Source organism: Columba livia, chromosome W, assembly GCF_036013475.1.
Source record: "Columba livia isolate bColLiv1 breed racing homer chromosome W, bColLiv1.pat.W.v2, whole genome shotgun sequence".
Classification (NCBI taxonomy): Eukaryota; Metazoa; Chordata; class Aves; order Columbiformes; family Columbidae; genus Columba; species Columba livia.
This window is the reverse complement of record NC_088641.1, coordinates 409890-422013: the sequence shown is the minus strand read 5'-3', so window position 1 is coordinate 422013 and position 12124 is coordinate 409890. Positions and strand designations below refer to the sequence as shown.

The following is a 12124-nucleotide window of genomic DNA, read 5'->3' as shown; positions in this document are numbered from 1 at the left end:
CCCCCCCTCCTATCTATCTATCTTCCCCCCCCCTCCTATCTATCTATCTTCCCCCCCCCCTATCTATCTATCTTCCCCCCCCCATCCTATCTATCTTCCCCCCCCCCCTCCTATCTATCTATCTTCCCCCCCTCCTATCTATCTTCCCCCCCCCCTCCTATCTATCTTCCCCCCCCCCTACTATCTATCTTCCCCCCCCCCCTCTATCTATCTTCCCCCCCCCCTCCTATCTATCTTCCCCCCCCCCTCCTATCTATCTTCCCCCCCCCTCCTATCTATCTTCCCCCCCCCTCCTATCTATCTTCCCCCCCCCCTCTATCTATCTTCCCCCCCCCTCCATCTATCTTCCCCCCTATCTTTTCCCCCCCCCTCTATCTATCTTCCCCCCCCCATCTATCTATCTTCCCCCCCCCCTATCTATCTATCTTCCCCCCCCCCTATCTATCTATCTTCCCCCCCTCCTATCTATCTATCTCCCCCCTCCTCTATCTATCTTCCCCCCCCCTCCTATCTATCTTCCCCCCCCTCTATCTATCTTCCCCCCCCCTATCTATCTATCTTCCCCCCCCCCTATCTATCTATCTTCCCCCCCCCTCCTATCTATCTTTCCCCCCCCTCCTATCTATCTTCCCCCCCCCTCCTATCTATCTTCCCCCCCCCCTCTATCTATCTTCCCCCCCCCTCCTATCTATCTTCCCCCCCCCTCCTATCTATCTTCCCCCCCCCCCTCCTATCTATCTTCCCCCCCCCCTCCTATCTATCTTCCCCCCCCCCCCTATCTATCTTCCCCCCCCCCTCCTATCTATCTTCCCCCCCCCTCCTATCTATCTTCCCCCCCCCCTCCTATACTTCCCCCCCCCTCCAACTATCTCCCCCCCCCTATCTAACTTCCCCCCCCTCCTACTATCTTCCCCCCCCCCCTACTATCTTCCCCCCCCCTCCTATCTATCTTCCCCCCACCCTCCCCCTCCTATCTATCCCCCCCCCTCCTATCTACTTCCCCCCCTCCTATCTATCTTCCCCCCCCTCCTATCTATCTTCCCCCCCCCTCCTATCTATCTTCCCCCCCCCTCCTATCTATCTTCCCCCCCCCTCCTATCTATCTTCCCCCCCCTCCTATCTATCTTCCCCCCCCCTCCTATCTATCTTCCCCCCCCCCATCTATCTTCCCCCCCCCATCTATCTCCTCCCCCCCCCACCTATCTTCCCCCCCCCCTCCTATCTCCCCCCTATCTTCCCCCCCCCTCCTATCTATCTTCCCCCCCACCCCCCCTCCTATCTTCCCCCCCCTCCTATCTATCTTCCCCCCCCCTCCTATCTATCTTCCCCCCCCTCCTATCTATCTCCCCCCCCCCTCCTATCTATCTTCCCCCCCCCTCCTATCTATCTCCCCCCCCCTCCTATCTATCTTCCCCCCCTCCTATCTATCTTCCCCCCCCCTCCTATCTATCTTCCCCCCCCCTCCTATCTATCTTCCCCCCCCTCCTATCTATCTTCCCCCCCCCTCCTATCTATCTCCCCCCCCCTCCTATCTATCTTCCCCCCCCTCCTTCCCCCCCTTATCTATCTCCCCCCCTCCTATCTCTTCCCCCCCCTATCTATCTTCCCCCCCCCCTCCTATCTATCTTCCCCCCCCCTCCTATCTATCTTCCCCCCCCTCCTATCCCCCCCTATCTTCCCCCCCCCTCCTATCTATCTTCCCCCCCCTCCTATCTATCTTCCCCCCCCCTCCTATCTATCTTCCCCCCCCTCCTATCTATCTTCCCCCCCCCATCTATCTTCCCCCCCCCTCCTATCTATCTTCCCCCCCCTCCTATCTATCTTCCCCCCCCTCCTATCTATCTTCCCCCCCTCCTATCTATCTTCCCCCCCCCTCCTATCTATCTTCCCCCCCCCTCCTATCTATCTTCCCCCCCCCTCCTATCTATCTTCCCCCCCCCTCCTATCTATCTTCCCCCCCCCTCCTATCTATCTTCCCCCCCCCTCCTATCTATCTTCCCCCCCCTCCTATCTATCTTCCCCCCCTCCTATCTTCCCCTCCCCCATCTTCCCCCCCTCCTATCTTCCCCCCCATCTCCCCCCCCATCTTCCCCCCCTCCTATCTTCCCCCCCTCCTATCTTCCCCCCCCATCTTCCCCCCCCATCTTCCCCCCCCTCCTATCTTCCCCCCCCCTATCTATCTTCCCCCCCCTCCTTTCTTCCCCCCCCTCCTATCTATCTTCCCCCCCTCCTATCTATCTTCCCCCCCCTCTTATCTATCTTCCCCCCCCCTCCTATCTATCTTTCCCCCCCCTCCTATCTATCTTCCCCCCCCTCCTATCTATCTTCCCCCCCCCCTATCTATCTTCCCCCCCCCTCCTATCTATCTTCCCCCCCCTCCTATCTATCTTCCCCCCCCCTCCTATCTATCTTCCCCCCCCTCCTATCTATCTTCCCCCCCCTCCTATCTATCTTCCCCCCCCCTCCTATCTATCTTCCCCCCCCCTCCTATCTATCTTCCCCCCCCCTCCTATCTATCTTCCCCCCCCCTCCTATCTATCTTCCCCCCCCCTCCTATCTATCTTCCCCCCCCCTCCTATCTATCTTCCCCCCCTCCTATCTATCTTCCCCCCCCTCCTATCTATCTTCCCCCCCCTCCTATCTATCTTCCCCCCCCCTCCTATCTATCTTCCCCCCCCTCCTATCTATCTTCCCCCCCCTCCTATCTATCTTCCCCCCCCTCCTATCTTCCCCCCCTCCTATCTATCTTCCCCCCCCATCTGTCTTCCCCCCCTCCTATCTATCTTCCCCCCCCCTCCTATCTATCTTCCCCCCCCCTCCTATCTATCTTCCCCCCCCCCCTCCTATCTATCTTCCCCCCCCCTCCTATCTATCTTCCCCCCCCCTCCTATCTATCTTCCCCCCCTCCTATCTTCCCCCCTACTCCTATCTTTCTTCCCCCCTACTCCTATCTTTCTTCCCCCCCCCATCTATCTTCCCCCCCCCCACATCTATCTTCCCCCCCCCATCTATCTTCCCCCCCCATCTATCTTCCCCCCCCCATCTATCTTCCCCCCCCCATCTATCTTCCCCCCCCATCTATCTTCCCCCCCCCATCTATCTTCCCCCCCCCCCATCTATCTTCCCCCCCCTCCTATCTATCTTCCCCCCCCTCCTATCTATCTTCCCCCCCCCTCCTATCTATCTTCCCCCCCCCTCCTATCTATCTTCCCCCCCCCTCCTATCTATCTTCCCCCCCCCTCCTATCTATCTTCCCCCCCCCTCCTATCTATCTTCCCCCCCCCTCCCATCTATCTTCCCCCCCCCTCCTATCTATCTTCCCCCCCCCTCCTATCTATCTTCCCCCCCCCCCATCTATCTTCCCCCCCCCCCATCTATCTTCCCCCCCCCCTCCTAGCTATCTTCCCCCCCCCCTCCTAGCTATCTTCCCCCCCCCTCCTATCTATCTTCCCCCCCCCTCCTATCTATCTTCCCCCCCCCCCTCCTATCTATCTTCCCCCCCCCCCTCCTAGCTATCTTCCCCCCCCCCCTCCTAGCTATCTTCCCCCCCCCCCTCCTATCTATCTTCCCCCCCTACCTCTTGTCTATCCCTCCCCCCCCTTTTCTTCCCCCCCTTTCTTCCCCCCTTCCCCCCTCTCTATATCCCCCCCCCTCCCCCCTCCCCCTTTCCCCTCCTGCCATGATTTCTGCCTTGGTAATGAATATGAGTCAGGAGTCAGTGTTAGACATGATCAGCTCGTCCTCAGTCCCTACTGCTGCCGTTTTAAACGCAGCCTGTGTAGATGTCTCCTTCGCCATTGGAGCACGAGGGTTTGCTGATACTGTGTGGGACATGCTGCTGCAGCCCCGTGTGCCCGGAATTCACGCGCTGCTGTGTTGTGTTTTTAATACAGACATATCAAGTTGACCTGAAGCCCAATGGGTCGGAAATCATGGTAACAAACGAGAACAAGCGGGAGTACATTGAGTAAGTGTTTTCCGAACTGCTCCTGCTGTAGGAAAGCAGTTGTACTTGTGTCACAGCTGACCCCGCTGCGCTCGCTGCAGTTCGTACCGCAGCACAGCAGCAGAGACCCTTTACACTAAATCCTATTGTTGCGTTGTTCATACCCCGTCCTTACCAAGTCTGAATTTATACCTTTCTATGAGTTACGCGGCCGCGGGGCTGCGTTGCTGACCGACCACGTGTGGATTTGCTTGTCCCGTGGGCTTCTCTGCAGGCACTGGGAATCTGTACCTTGTTCTCTGGCAGTGCCGTCACCCGACTGGCCGTCGCGGTGGAACAGCAACACAGTGCTGCTTTTACCATTCTTTTTCATTATTTTGCACACAATATATTTGCACTCCCAGCTCTTTTTCACTTTTTTCACACAATTTTTTACTTGTGTCTTTTTTTCATTATTAAGATGCAAAATCTTAGACATCATAAACTTTTTAGATCTCCATCACCTCAGTACAGTGCAGAAAGGAAAAGCTCTTGGGAACGCGTGGTCAGTCAGGTTTACACGCAGATAACTGTTGTGGCTGATTACCATCAATGCTGGTATCGCTCATTTGGAAATGATTAATGCAACAGTTACAATTTTATTCTTGTGTCATAACATCCAAACGATGACTTCTCACACGTATGTAGTACTTACGTGATATCACCGATGTCGTGTAGATAATGAAACAGCATTGCCTATAGAATATCGGGTGATTTGTCTGCATTACTTACTGTGCAGCGTTTGTTGCAGCAGCAAAGGAAGGCAGATAAACTGACTCACTAGCTGCTAATGTCCTGAGGTGGCTGGTGCTGAAACACGAGCCTTTTCCTTTGATACTGCACGTTTTCATGTATTTAGTTATTTATAGGCAGTTTGTTATATCGAATTACATCTATCCTCAAATTTTGTAGACTTCGATGGGAACTGTTAACTACTCAGAGCTCTGAAGAACAGAATGTGTAATTCTTTAGGCACCTACCCCCAGCAGCACTGACAGCACCCCGAGCGGAGGCTCCGGCTTCCCGGGGCGCGTGCCCAGAGGACGCGGGGTGACGGGCGCCGCAGCGGGCCCCGCGGCATCGCACCTCCCGGTTCTGGAGAACACGGAGCGCATGCAGCTCGAGTGTTCAAACCAGAACCACCATTTCCATCGGCCACGCAAGACAAACGTGCACGGTCACTCAGACGCTGCTCGGCGTGGCTGGAGCGCTGAGGGGTGGAAAGGTGGGAGCACCCCACCTTGCGGGTCCTGTTGAGAATACTCACGTGTTCTGTTGGTTTCCTGCAGCCTGGTCATCCAGTGGAGGTTCGTCAACAGAGTTCAGAAGCAGATGAACGCCTTTTTGGAGGTAAGGTGCTTTACCTGCTGGGCTTTTTCCCAAAACTATGGGTTTTTTAATGCAGACTTGTTACACACGAGTGTGTGCGTTAAGGGGTGGGGAGCTCTGCAGAACCGCACTAATTCTGGGGTGATTTTATGATCTCACAGTTTCACCTTGTGTAAGAACATATCATCTTGCCCTGATAAGAATAAGAACATTCTCTTTCAAGTTTAAATTGGGTGATTCATTTCTAAAGCCAAAGATCCAGTTAGATAAAACTTAACTTTGCTGTTCTTTCTCTTAGGGATTCACAGAACTTCTTCCTATTGATCTGATTAAAATTTTTGATGAAAATGAACTAGAGGTGAGTTTGTTGAATTAAAATCCAGAAACGACAGATTCATAATGCTCATCACAACAAGATGCGTTATGTTCTAGGCTCGTCATAAATCTATAGATTACGTAAAAGCACCAGAAATGGTGATTACTCAGCGAGGCGGCGGAGCGTGTGTGTGTGTGAAGATGTGAGGAGCTGTCTGAGCTACCAGCAGCCAGGCCGTGCCAGGCCGTGCCAGGCCGTGCCAGGCCGTGCCAGCGCAGCCGCTGCGGGGGCGCGGACGGCCTCCTCCAGAACAGGGCTGCGAGCGCCTCCTGAGCAGCAGCTCGGCTCCCTCTGCGTGCACCGAGGTTTAGAACGTCGGCAGACGGGGCAGGCGTGACCTTGTTTGCCTGATTAAGTGTCCAGGATAAGGCAATCCCGTCTTCAGTTAACACCCTAACCATGTACCTCCCTGTGCAGTTACTGATGTGTGGCCTTGGCGATGTTGATGTTAATGACTGGAGACAACACACGATCTACAAAAATGGATACTGCCCCAATCATCCCGTTATCCAGTGGTTCTGGAAGGTAATATTGGTTTATCACATATGCTTCTCCAGCTAATCCAAAAAGTCATAGTTACTGTGTTGTTTGTGGAGCCCGTTACACGTCTGTTACAGTCTGAAACAGACAATTTACTCGGTTTTGTTTTAACAACGGTCTCTACAGCCGTGGCAGTGATGCCTGTGTTTGCCAACAGGCCGTTCTACTGATGGATGCGGAGAAGCGGATCCGGTTGCTGCAGTTTGTCACGGGGACGTCCCGCGTGCCTATGAACGGATTTGCTGAGCTCTACGGTGAGCTCCCTGTGCCCTCTGGGGAGTCTGCATGCCAGCCCTGCCCCCGGAACGCTCGTGCCGTGTGAGGAGGAGAACGAATGCTGGTTAACCGGCATTCAGTCTCGGAGTGTTAATGTCCGGGTTACTCCTTGAGCATTATATGCGCTCCATGCAAAGGTAGTCAGATAAACTTAACAAGCTAACTGGACTTGGAACAATAACCACATTCCTATTTCCTTCAGCATAGTTTTAGTTAAGAGAGTTTGTACCAGATGAAAAGTCTAGCCTACAATTTATGCACGTGTTTAACTTTTAAAATACTACTTAGGTAGTCAATTGATATTTCATATGACTTTCGTTTTCACGCAGGTTCAAACGGGCCTCAGCTGTTTACAATAGAGCAATGGGGAAGTCCCGATAAGCTGCCCAGAGCTCACACATGGTAAGTCCTCCAAGCATGAAGTTACACGGCTTTTCGGGATTGTTGTGCTGTCAGGAAAGGGACAACTGCCTGACACTTTAATGCTATTTGATCATATTCCAAGTAACCCTTTCAATTCAGGACTTCTAGTAACTCCTTATGTGTTAGACTATGTGCTAGAGAGAAGAAATAGCTATTTCCCACTTTATCTTATACTACGTTTGAAGAAATTGCTACCCCTCTATACCAAATGCTAGCCATCATATTTGAAGTGCTATGGTAGCCTGCAAACTGGGAAAAGCACTGGGCTATTGACACATGGAAGTAATTTGAATCCCTTCTGCTAGGAGCCTTTTCCCCGTATCACATACCTCAGCGCTCACGTGAGGTACCTGCGGCACGATGCGGGGGGAGCAGGTGGAACGCGCTGCGATTGCCGCTGCAGAGTCCCCACGTGTCGCGGACAGGTTGTCATGCCTGTCCCTCCCAAACTCCTCATGGCTTCCCAGGGCCTTCTGCCTTAGGAAAAATGTGAAAGTTTTGTTAGAACAAACACACCAAGCCAGCCCTACCACCTTCCAGAACCCACCTGTCCTCCTGATGTTTCAGTTCCCTGTTAGACTTGGGCTAGATTCTACAGGACCTTTCCAAGACCTTCTTTTGGCTGTTTCGTCTCTCTCCCAGAGGGCAGAGCGTCTGTCCCACAAATTCACACCACCTTTGCACAACCAGCCTTTTGACAAAGACGTCTTCAGTCACTAAACAGCCGGTGTGGCTTTTCTGGTTGTTTGGGGTTTTTCCCTTCCCAAACTTAACAAATTCCCCTTCCAGCCAGGCCCTGTTTGCGGAGGCCGAGCCGGCCCGGCAGCGCTGGGCTCGGCAGCGCTGGGCTCGGTGCCACCGCGGGCACCAGCTCGGTTTGCACAGGACAGTGCAGCCATTGCACCTGAGGACAATAAGACACATCCTCTGCTAGGGCCCCTCATCAGTTAATGCTTCCTTTGTCTTTAAAATTGTGTGTGTTTTTCAGTGAATAATTAAACGGTTCTTTTCCTCCTACATTGCAGCTTTAATCGCCTAGACTTACCTCTTTATGAATCTTTTGAAGATCTGCGAGAGAAGCTGCTCATGGCAGTTGAAAACGCTCAAGGATTTGAAGGAGTGGATTAAACCGTCGCCTTTTTCGCCCTTCAAGCAAGTTCCGCTTGCACTCCGGCGCTTGCCGAGGGACCGGGTGGCTCTGGCGGGTCCACGCAGCAAACCCTGGGTGCCGCTGCCCGGCGCCGGGACCGGCGCCCGCGGGGCTGCCCCCGCGGCTCCTCCACCGGGACTCTGATCACATTTCAGCAGGACTTACTCTATTTATGTTGTGCCTCTGTAGGCAAAGCCCTTAATAAATATTTTACCTAATTTCTAATGACAATGAATGGAATTAATCATTTTACAGGTATAGTATTACAACTCATGTTTACTTTTTAATTGATTTAGACATTTTCAGATTTTGTTTCATTACAATTAAATATCATATACTTGGAAAAATGAGCATTTTTCTTAATTTCATACCAGACTCGCTGCCAGTGTCCTTTCTGCAGAACACATTTGAGCCCCACGTTCCCCAGCCATTAAGCAAGCAGGAGAGAGCTGTGTTGGAAATAAGCTCTACGTGGGCCGTGTGTGGAGAGCAGCTCTTCTCACTGAGCACAGAGATAGTTCTGTATCCAGAATTACAGACTGGATGTTGCATTTTTGTATAAATATTACAATAGTTACCAGTCAGGGGAGAATCATACCATGGCATGCCAAATCCCATGCTCAATAAAGAAATTGCCTCATTATTGCTAATATTTACGTGTACTATAAAGCATTTTGGGGTAGGGTTGGCATTAACCATTCTAGGAAGATATGCTTAACCCTCTCCTTACCTTTGTACAGTGATTCTTTTATCCTTTCCTCTTGACTGTGTGCAGTGGAGGCATTCTGAATGAAACCTGGCACTGCGTGATTTGGCACTATGGAAAACAGATCTGTTTGTCTCCTATCTGTATGCATTTGCTGATGATATCTAAATAACAACGGGGTTTGGTTTGTTTCTAACTGCGCCCACTCTAAAGGCACTTTATGTACCACATGGAAATCATATCTGGTTTTTATCATCAACATCAATGTGATTCTGTTCCTTCTCACTGCACATGTCTTTCTGGTGCAATATCTATCAATTGTGAATTTGGCTGCTGCTGATGTATAAAAGAAACAAACAGATGTAGAGCTGAGCCTGCAGACTTGTTCTCAGCAATTGTTTGGTGATTTATTTTTTACTTAATCACAAAGATTTATTTAATATACACTGCTATCTAATCAATTTTGTTACCTATGACATGTTGCATGCCTAAACTATACTGTCAGAGTTGCATCTCTTTTGTGACAGATTAAAAGTGAAAGATTTGTATCTGATGGGCTGAAGTTAATGATGCCAGCAGCACCAGAGCCGCAGCCGTTTAACACGCAGCGTGGACAGGCTTTCCCCAGACCCCCGCAGTGCTTCTGGAGCAAGATGCCCCGTGCCAAATCCAGTCCTCGGCTCCTCGCCGGAGCCTTTCCGGCCGGGCAGGAGCAGGAGCCCCGAGCGGAAACGTTCCGCCGCGCTCGCGCACTAACGCAGTTTGAGCACTAACCCGTGCGTGGCCGAGGCTGCTCTGGTACCTGAACACAGGCAAAGATTCCTCTGCTGCTGAGTTTCCTGACATTCCTTTGACCTTCCACATGAGGTGAGAGCCCAAACACGAGGACACGGCCCGTATCTGAGAGAGCAAGGTAACAAGTGTTTCCACTCACCTTCAGCGTGTTAGGTTACCTCCAGTTTGCAGCAAGCGAGGAGCAGAGTAAGGGGTGTCAGCTGTGCGGAGCGCGGAGGAGAGGGAGTTCGTTGTGCAGCGCGCCCGTAGCACGGGCCGCAGTGCTGTCCCTGGATCCGAGCTGCACTCTGCGCCCTCCGTCCTGGACGACTCCTGCGTGCAGCTGCACTCAAGGCATCGTTCTAGGAAAAAAGGGTAGCCAAGTGTCATTCACCTCCAACATCTAAACCACAAAGCAGTGGCACTTGCACCACAGCGTTGTGCCTTTCTTCACACAGCACACTCACCGCAGAACGGCCCAACAGCACTTCTGAAGGGCCTGTTCAGCTGCTTATTTTTGCTAATAAATGGCAATCATAAAGGTGGTACTTAAACCTGTTCTTGTTTGCTACTAAAAAGCAGGAAACAAAAGGTCCATTACTGGATTGGACATCTTAATTAAAAACAGAAGAAAACTAATGTACATTTTAACATATGCTTTTGTATTTAAAATTAGAAAACCCCTGCAGCCTTCACCCACCTGTTAGGGCACTGCACTACGTAATGCACATTTGAAATGCGGGGGACGCTTATCAAACTGGAATCTACCGATACGAATGTCACCACCCGCCGCCCCGTCCCGCGCACCAGCGGCCGTTTGTCCAGGCCCCTTCTCCACTTACATGGCGGGTGGTTTTTCCCCTTGTCTAAGTGGTTTTCACACGCACCTCGTGCTTTCCCAGCGCGCCGTGCGGCTGCAGCAGCGCACGCGGCTCGCCCCGCAGGTCGCATCCGCAGCGCCGCGGCCGCGCGGACCGGCCGGAGCCCCCGGAGCGCAGAGAGCAACACTGCTGTGCTCTGCTGGTGAACGGGCGTTAATTTAAACTACATTATTAACATTCCCAAACATGCACAAGCGCCAAACATTCCAGAGTAAATTCACACTGATTTTTTGGGTCTGTTTTTTGTTAAATCACCTCCTATACTAGATGGCTCTTCGAAATTATGCCAAACTACCTTAAAATTCATTTTAAAAGTACAACTCATAAATAATGCTCTTTTTCACAATTAATGCAGTTTAACCTCTATTTAGACTTGATACACTGTGGGGGAAGGATTTCTTTATAGACAAATGTCATTTTTTTCCATTTATTTTCTGAAGAGCAGTGAAAGAAATTGTAGTTTGTTTTCCTGACAGCGAAAGCTCAATGTGACAAAATGAAGTTGTTGTAATGAAATGATGCAACTTAATTAAATATTTAATAAAGAATTTAGAAGCTACAGCAGTTGATACTTCGCCCTCGCTCCCGCCTGCCCGCAGCGCCCCTTTCCCTTAGTGATTCCCCACGAGCCTCACTGCGCGCATGGAACAGTCACTCATACACCTTTTCGGCTGAATAAAAGGTGTTCCTGAGAAAAACTCCCACTGGCCAGTGGTGCACAAGCACCTGCAGAGGGCAACTTGATGAGGATTTGAGCAACTAACACAAGGACAGCGGTTGCGCAGCGTTCTCCGGTGCCAGCAGAGCAAACGCAGAACAGGCACCTCCCAGCTCCGGAGCGGATCCCCCGTCACTATTCTACACCAAGAACTGCAGTGCTCCACCAGGCTCCCGTGGACCTTCCGGAACGATGCGATGCGATGCTGCAGGGGCCGTACAAAGCACCACACTCAAACACTTGTCCTGAAAGCCACACCTGAAACAACTGTGAATGTTCTATGGCTCTTATTGCACATTTTCTATTACTCTTCTGCAGCCCACAATAATGTACAGACTACAAACAAAATAATTGCAACCAAGTGAACTTGTTTAACAATACAAGTCTGCCTGTTGGGAAATTTGGGTTGGTCTTCAGTGTTACAATTCTGATGTAGTGCTAAGAACAACGTCCTACTAACAGCAATGGAACTAACGTTGCCTTTTCTGTTCTCAGTGGGAATGCCTGATTTAACTATAAACCAAACCAGCACCAGCAAAAACCCCACAGAAAACCCCGCCTCCCCTTTCTGCCCACAGAGCCCCTGACGAGCACGGCGCGCCGGCCGTCAGCAGCGCTGGAGGGAGCAGCGGGTGGGCCGCTGTCGGTCCTCCCCGCAGCATCCAGCTGGGACAAGCTGCCCGCGGGCCCCGAAGCAAATCCACCCGAGCCCCGCGTCCGCGTGTTCAGACCCCAATCGCCGCCTCTGCAGCCGCTCGCAAAGGAAAAATCCTGCGCTATCCACATTAGTTCCCGTTCTTTTTTACGCTCACCGTCATTAACAAAAACAACCCATACACCAGATCAAATTAAAGGCCCAGCTGGACAAGATTCCAACAAAACAGGCCAAGAGAGGTGCCAACAGCCGCGTGCCCAGCGAAGGCACTTGGAACAGCAGGGCCGTGCAGCTCGAGCAGCGCTGCAGGC

The 12124-nt window shown here is 51.9% G+C and overlaps 2 protein-coding genes across 13 annotated transcripts in view; one reads left to right on the top strand and one right to left on the bottom strand.

Annotated features, from left to right (window-relative positions):
* Positions 1–9333, top strand: part of LOC102092327 (E3 ubiquitin-protein ligase NEDD4-like) — a 122222-nt gene extending 112889 nt beyond the window's left edge. For all 11 annotated transcript variants that reach the window (XM_065044519.1, XM_065044516.1, XM_065044517.1 and 8 more), the window contains 7 exons: positions 3894–3967; positions 5275–5335; positions 5613–5672; positions 6108–6215; positions 6388–6484; positions 6836–6908; positions 7955–9333. In XM_065044519.1, the coding sequence (XP_064900591.1) occupies positions 3894–3967; positions 5275–5335; positions 5613–5672; positions 6108–6215; positions 6388–6484; positions 6836–6908; positions 7955–8057 (576 nt within the window). In that variant the 3' untranslated portion in view covers positions 8058–9333. The remainder of the gene's footprint in view (positions 1–3893; positions 3968–5274; positions 5336–5612; positions 5673–6107; positions 6216–6387; positions 6485–6835; positions 6909–7954) is intronic.
* A 136-nt stretch (positions 9334–9469) lies between these two features.
* LOC135575255 (alpha-protein kinase 2-like) overlaps positions 9470–12124 on the bottom strand; it is a 59270-nt gene continuing 56615 nt past the window's right edge. For both annotated transcript variants that reach the window (XR_010468628.1, XM_065044491.1), the window contains one exon: positions 9470–9921. Coding sequence is in view for 1 of the 2 variants with exons in the window: in XM_065044491.1 (XP_064900563.1) it covers positions 9909–9921 (13 nt within the window). In the remaining variant the exon portion in view is untranslated. The remainder of the gene's footprint in view (positions 9922–12124) is intronic.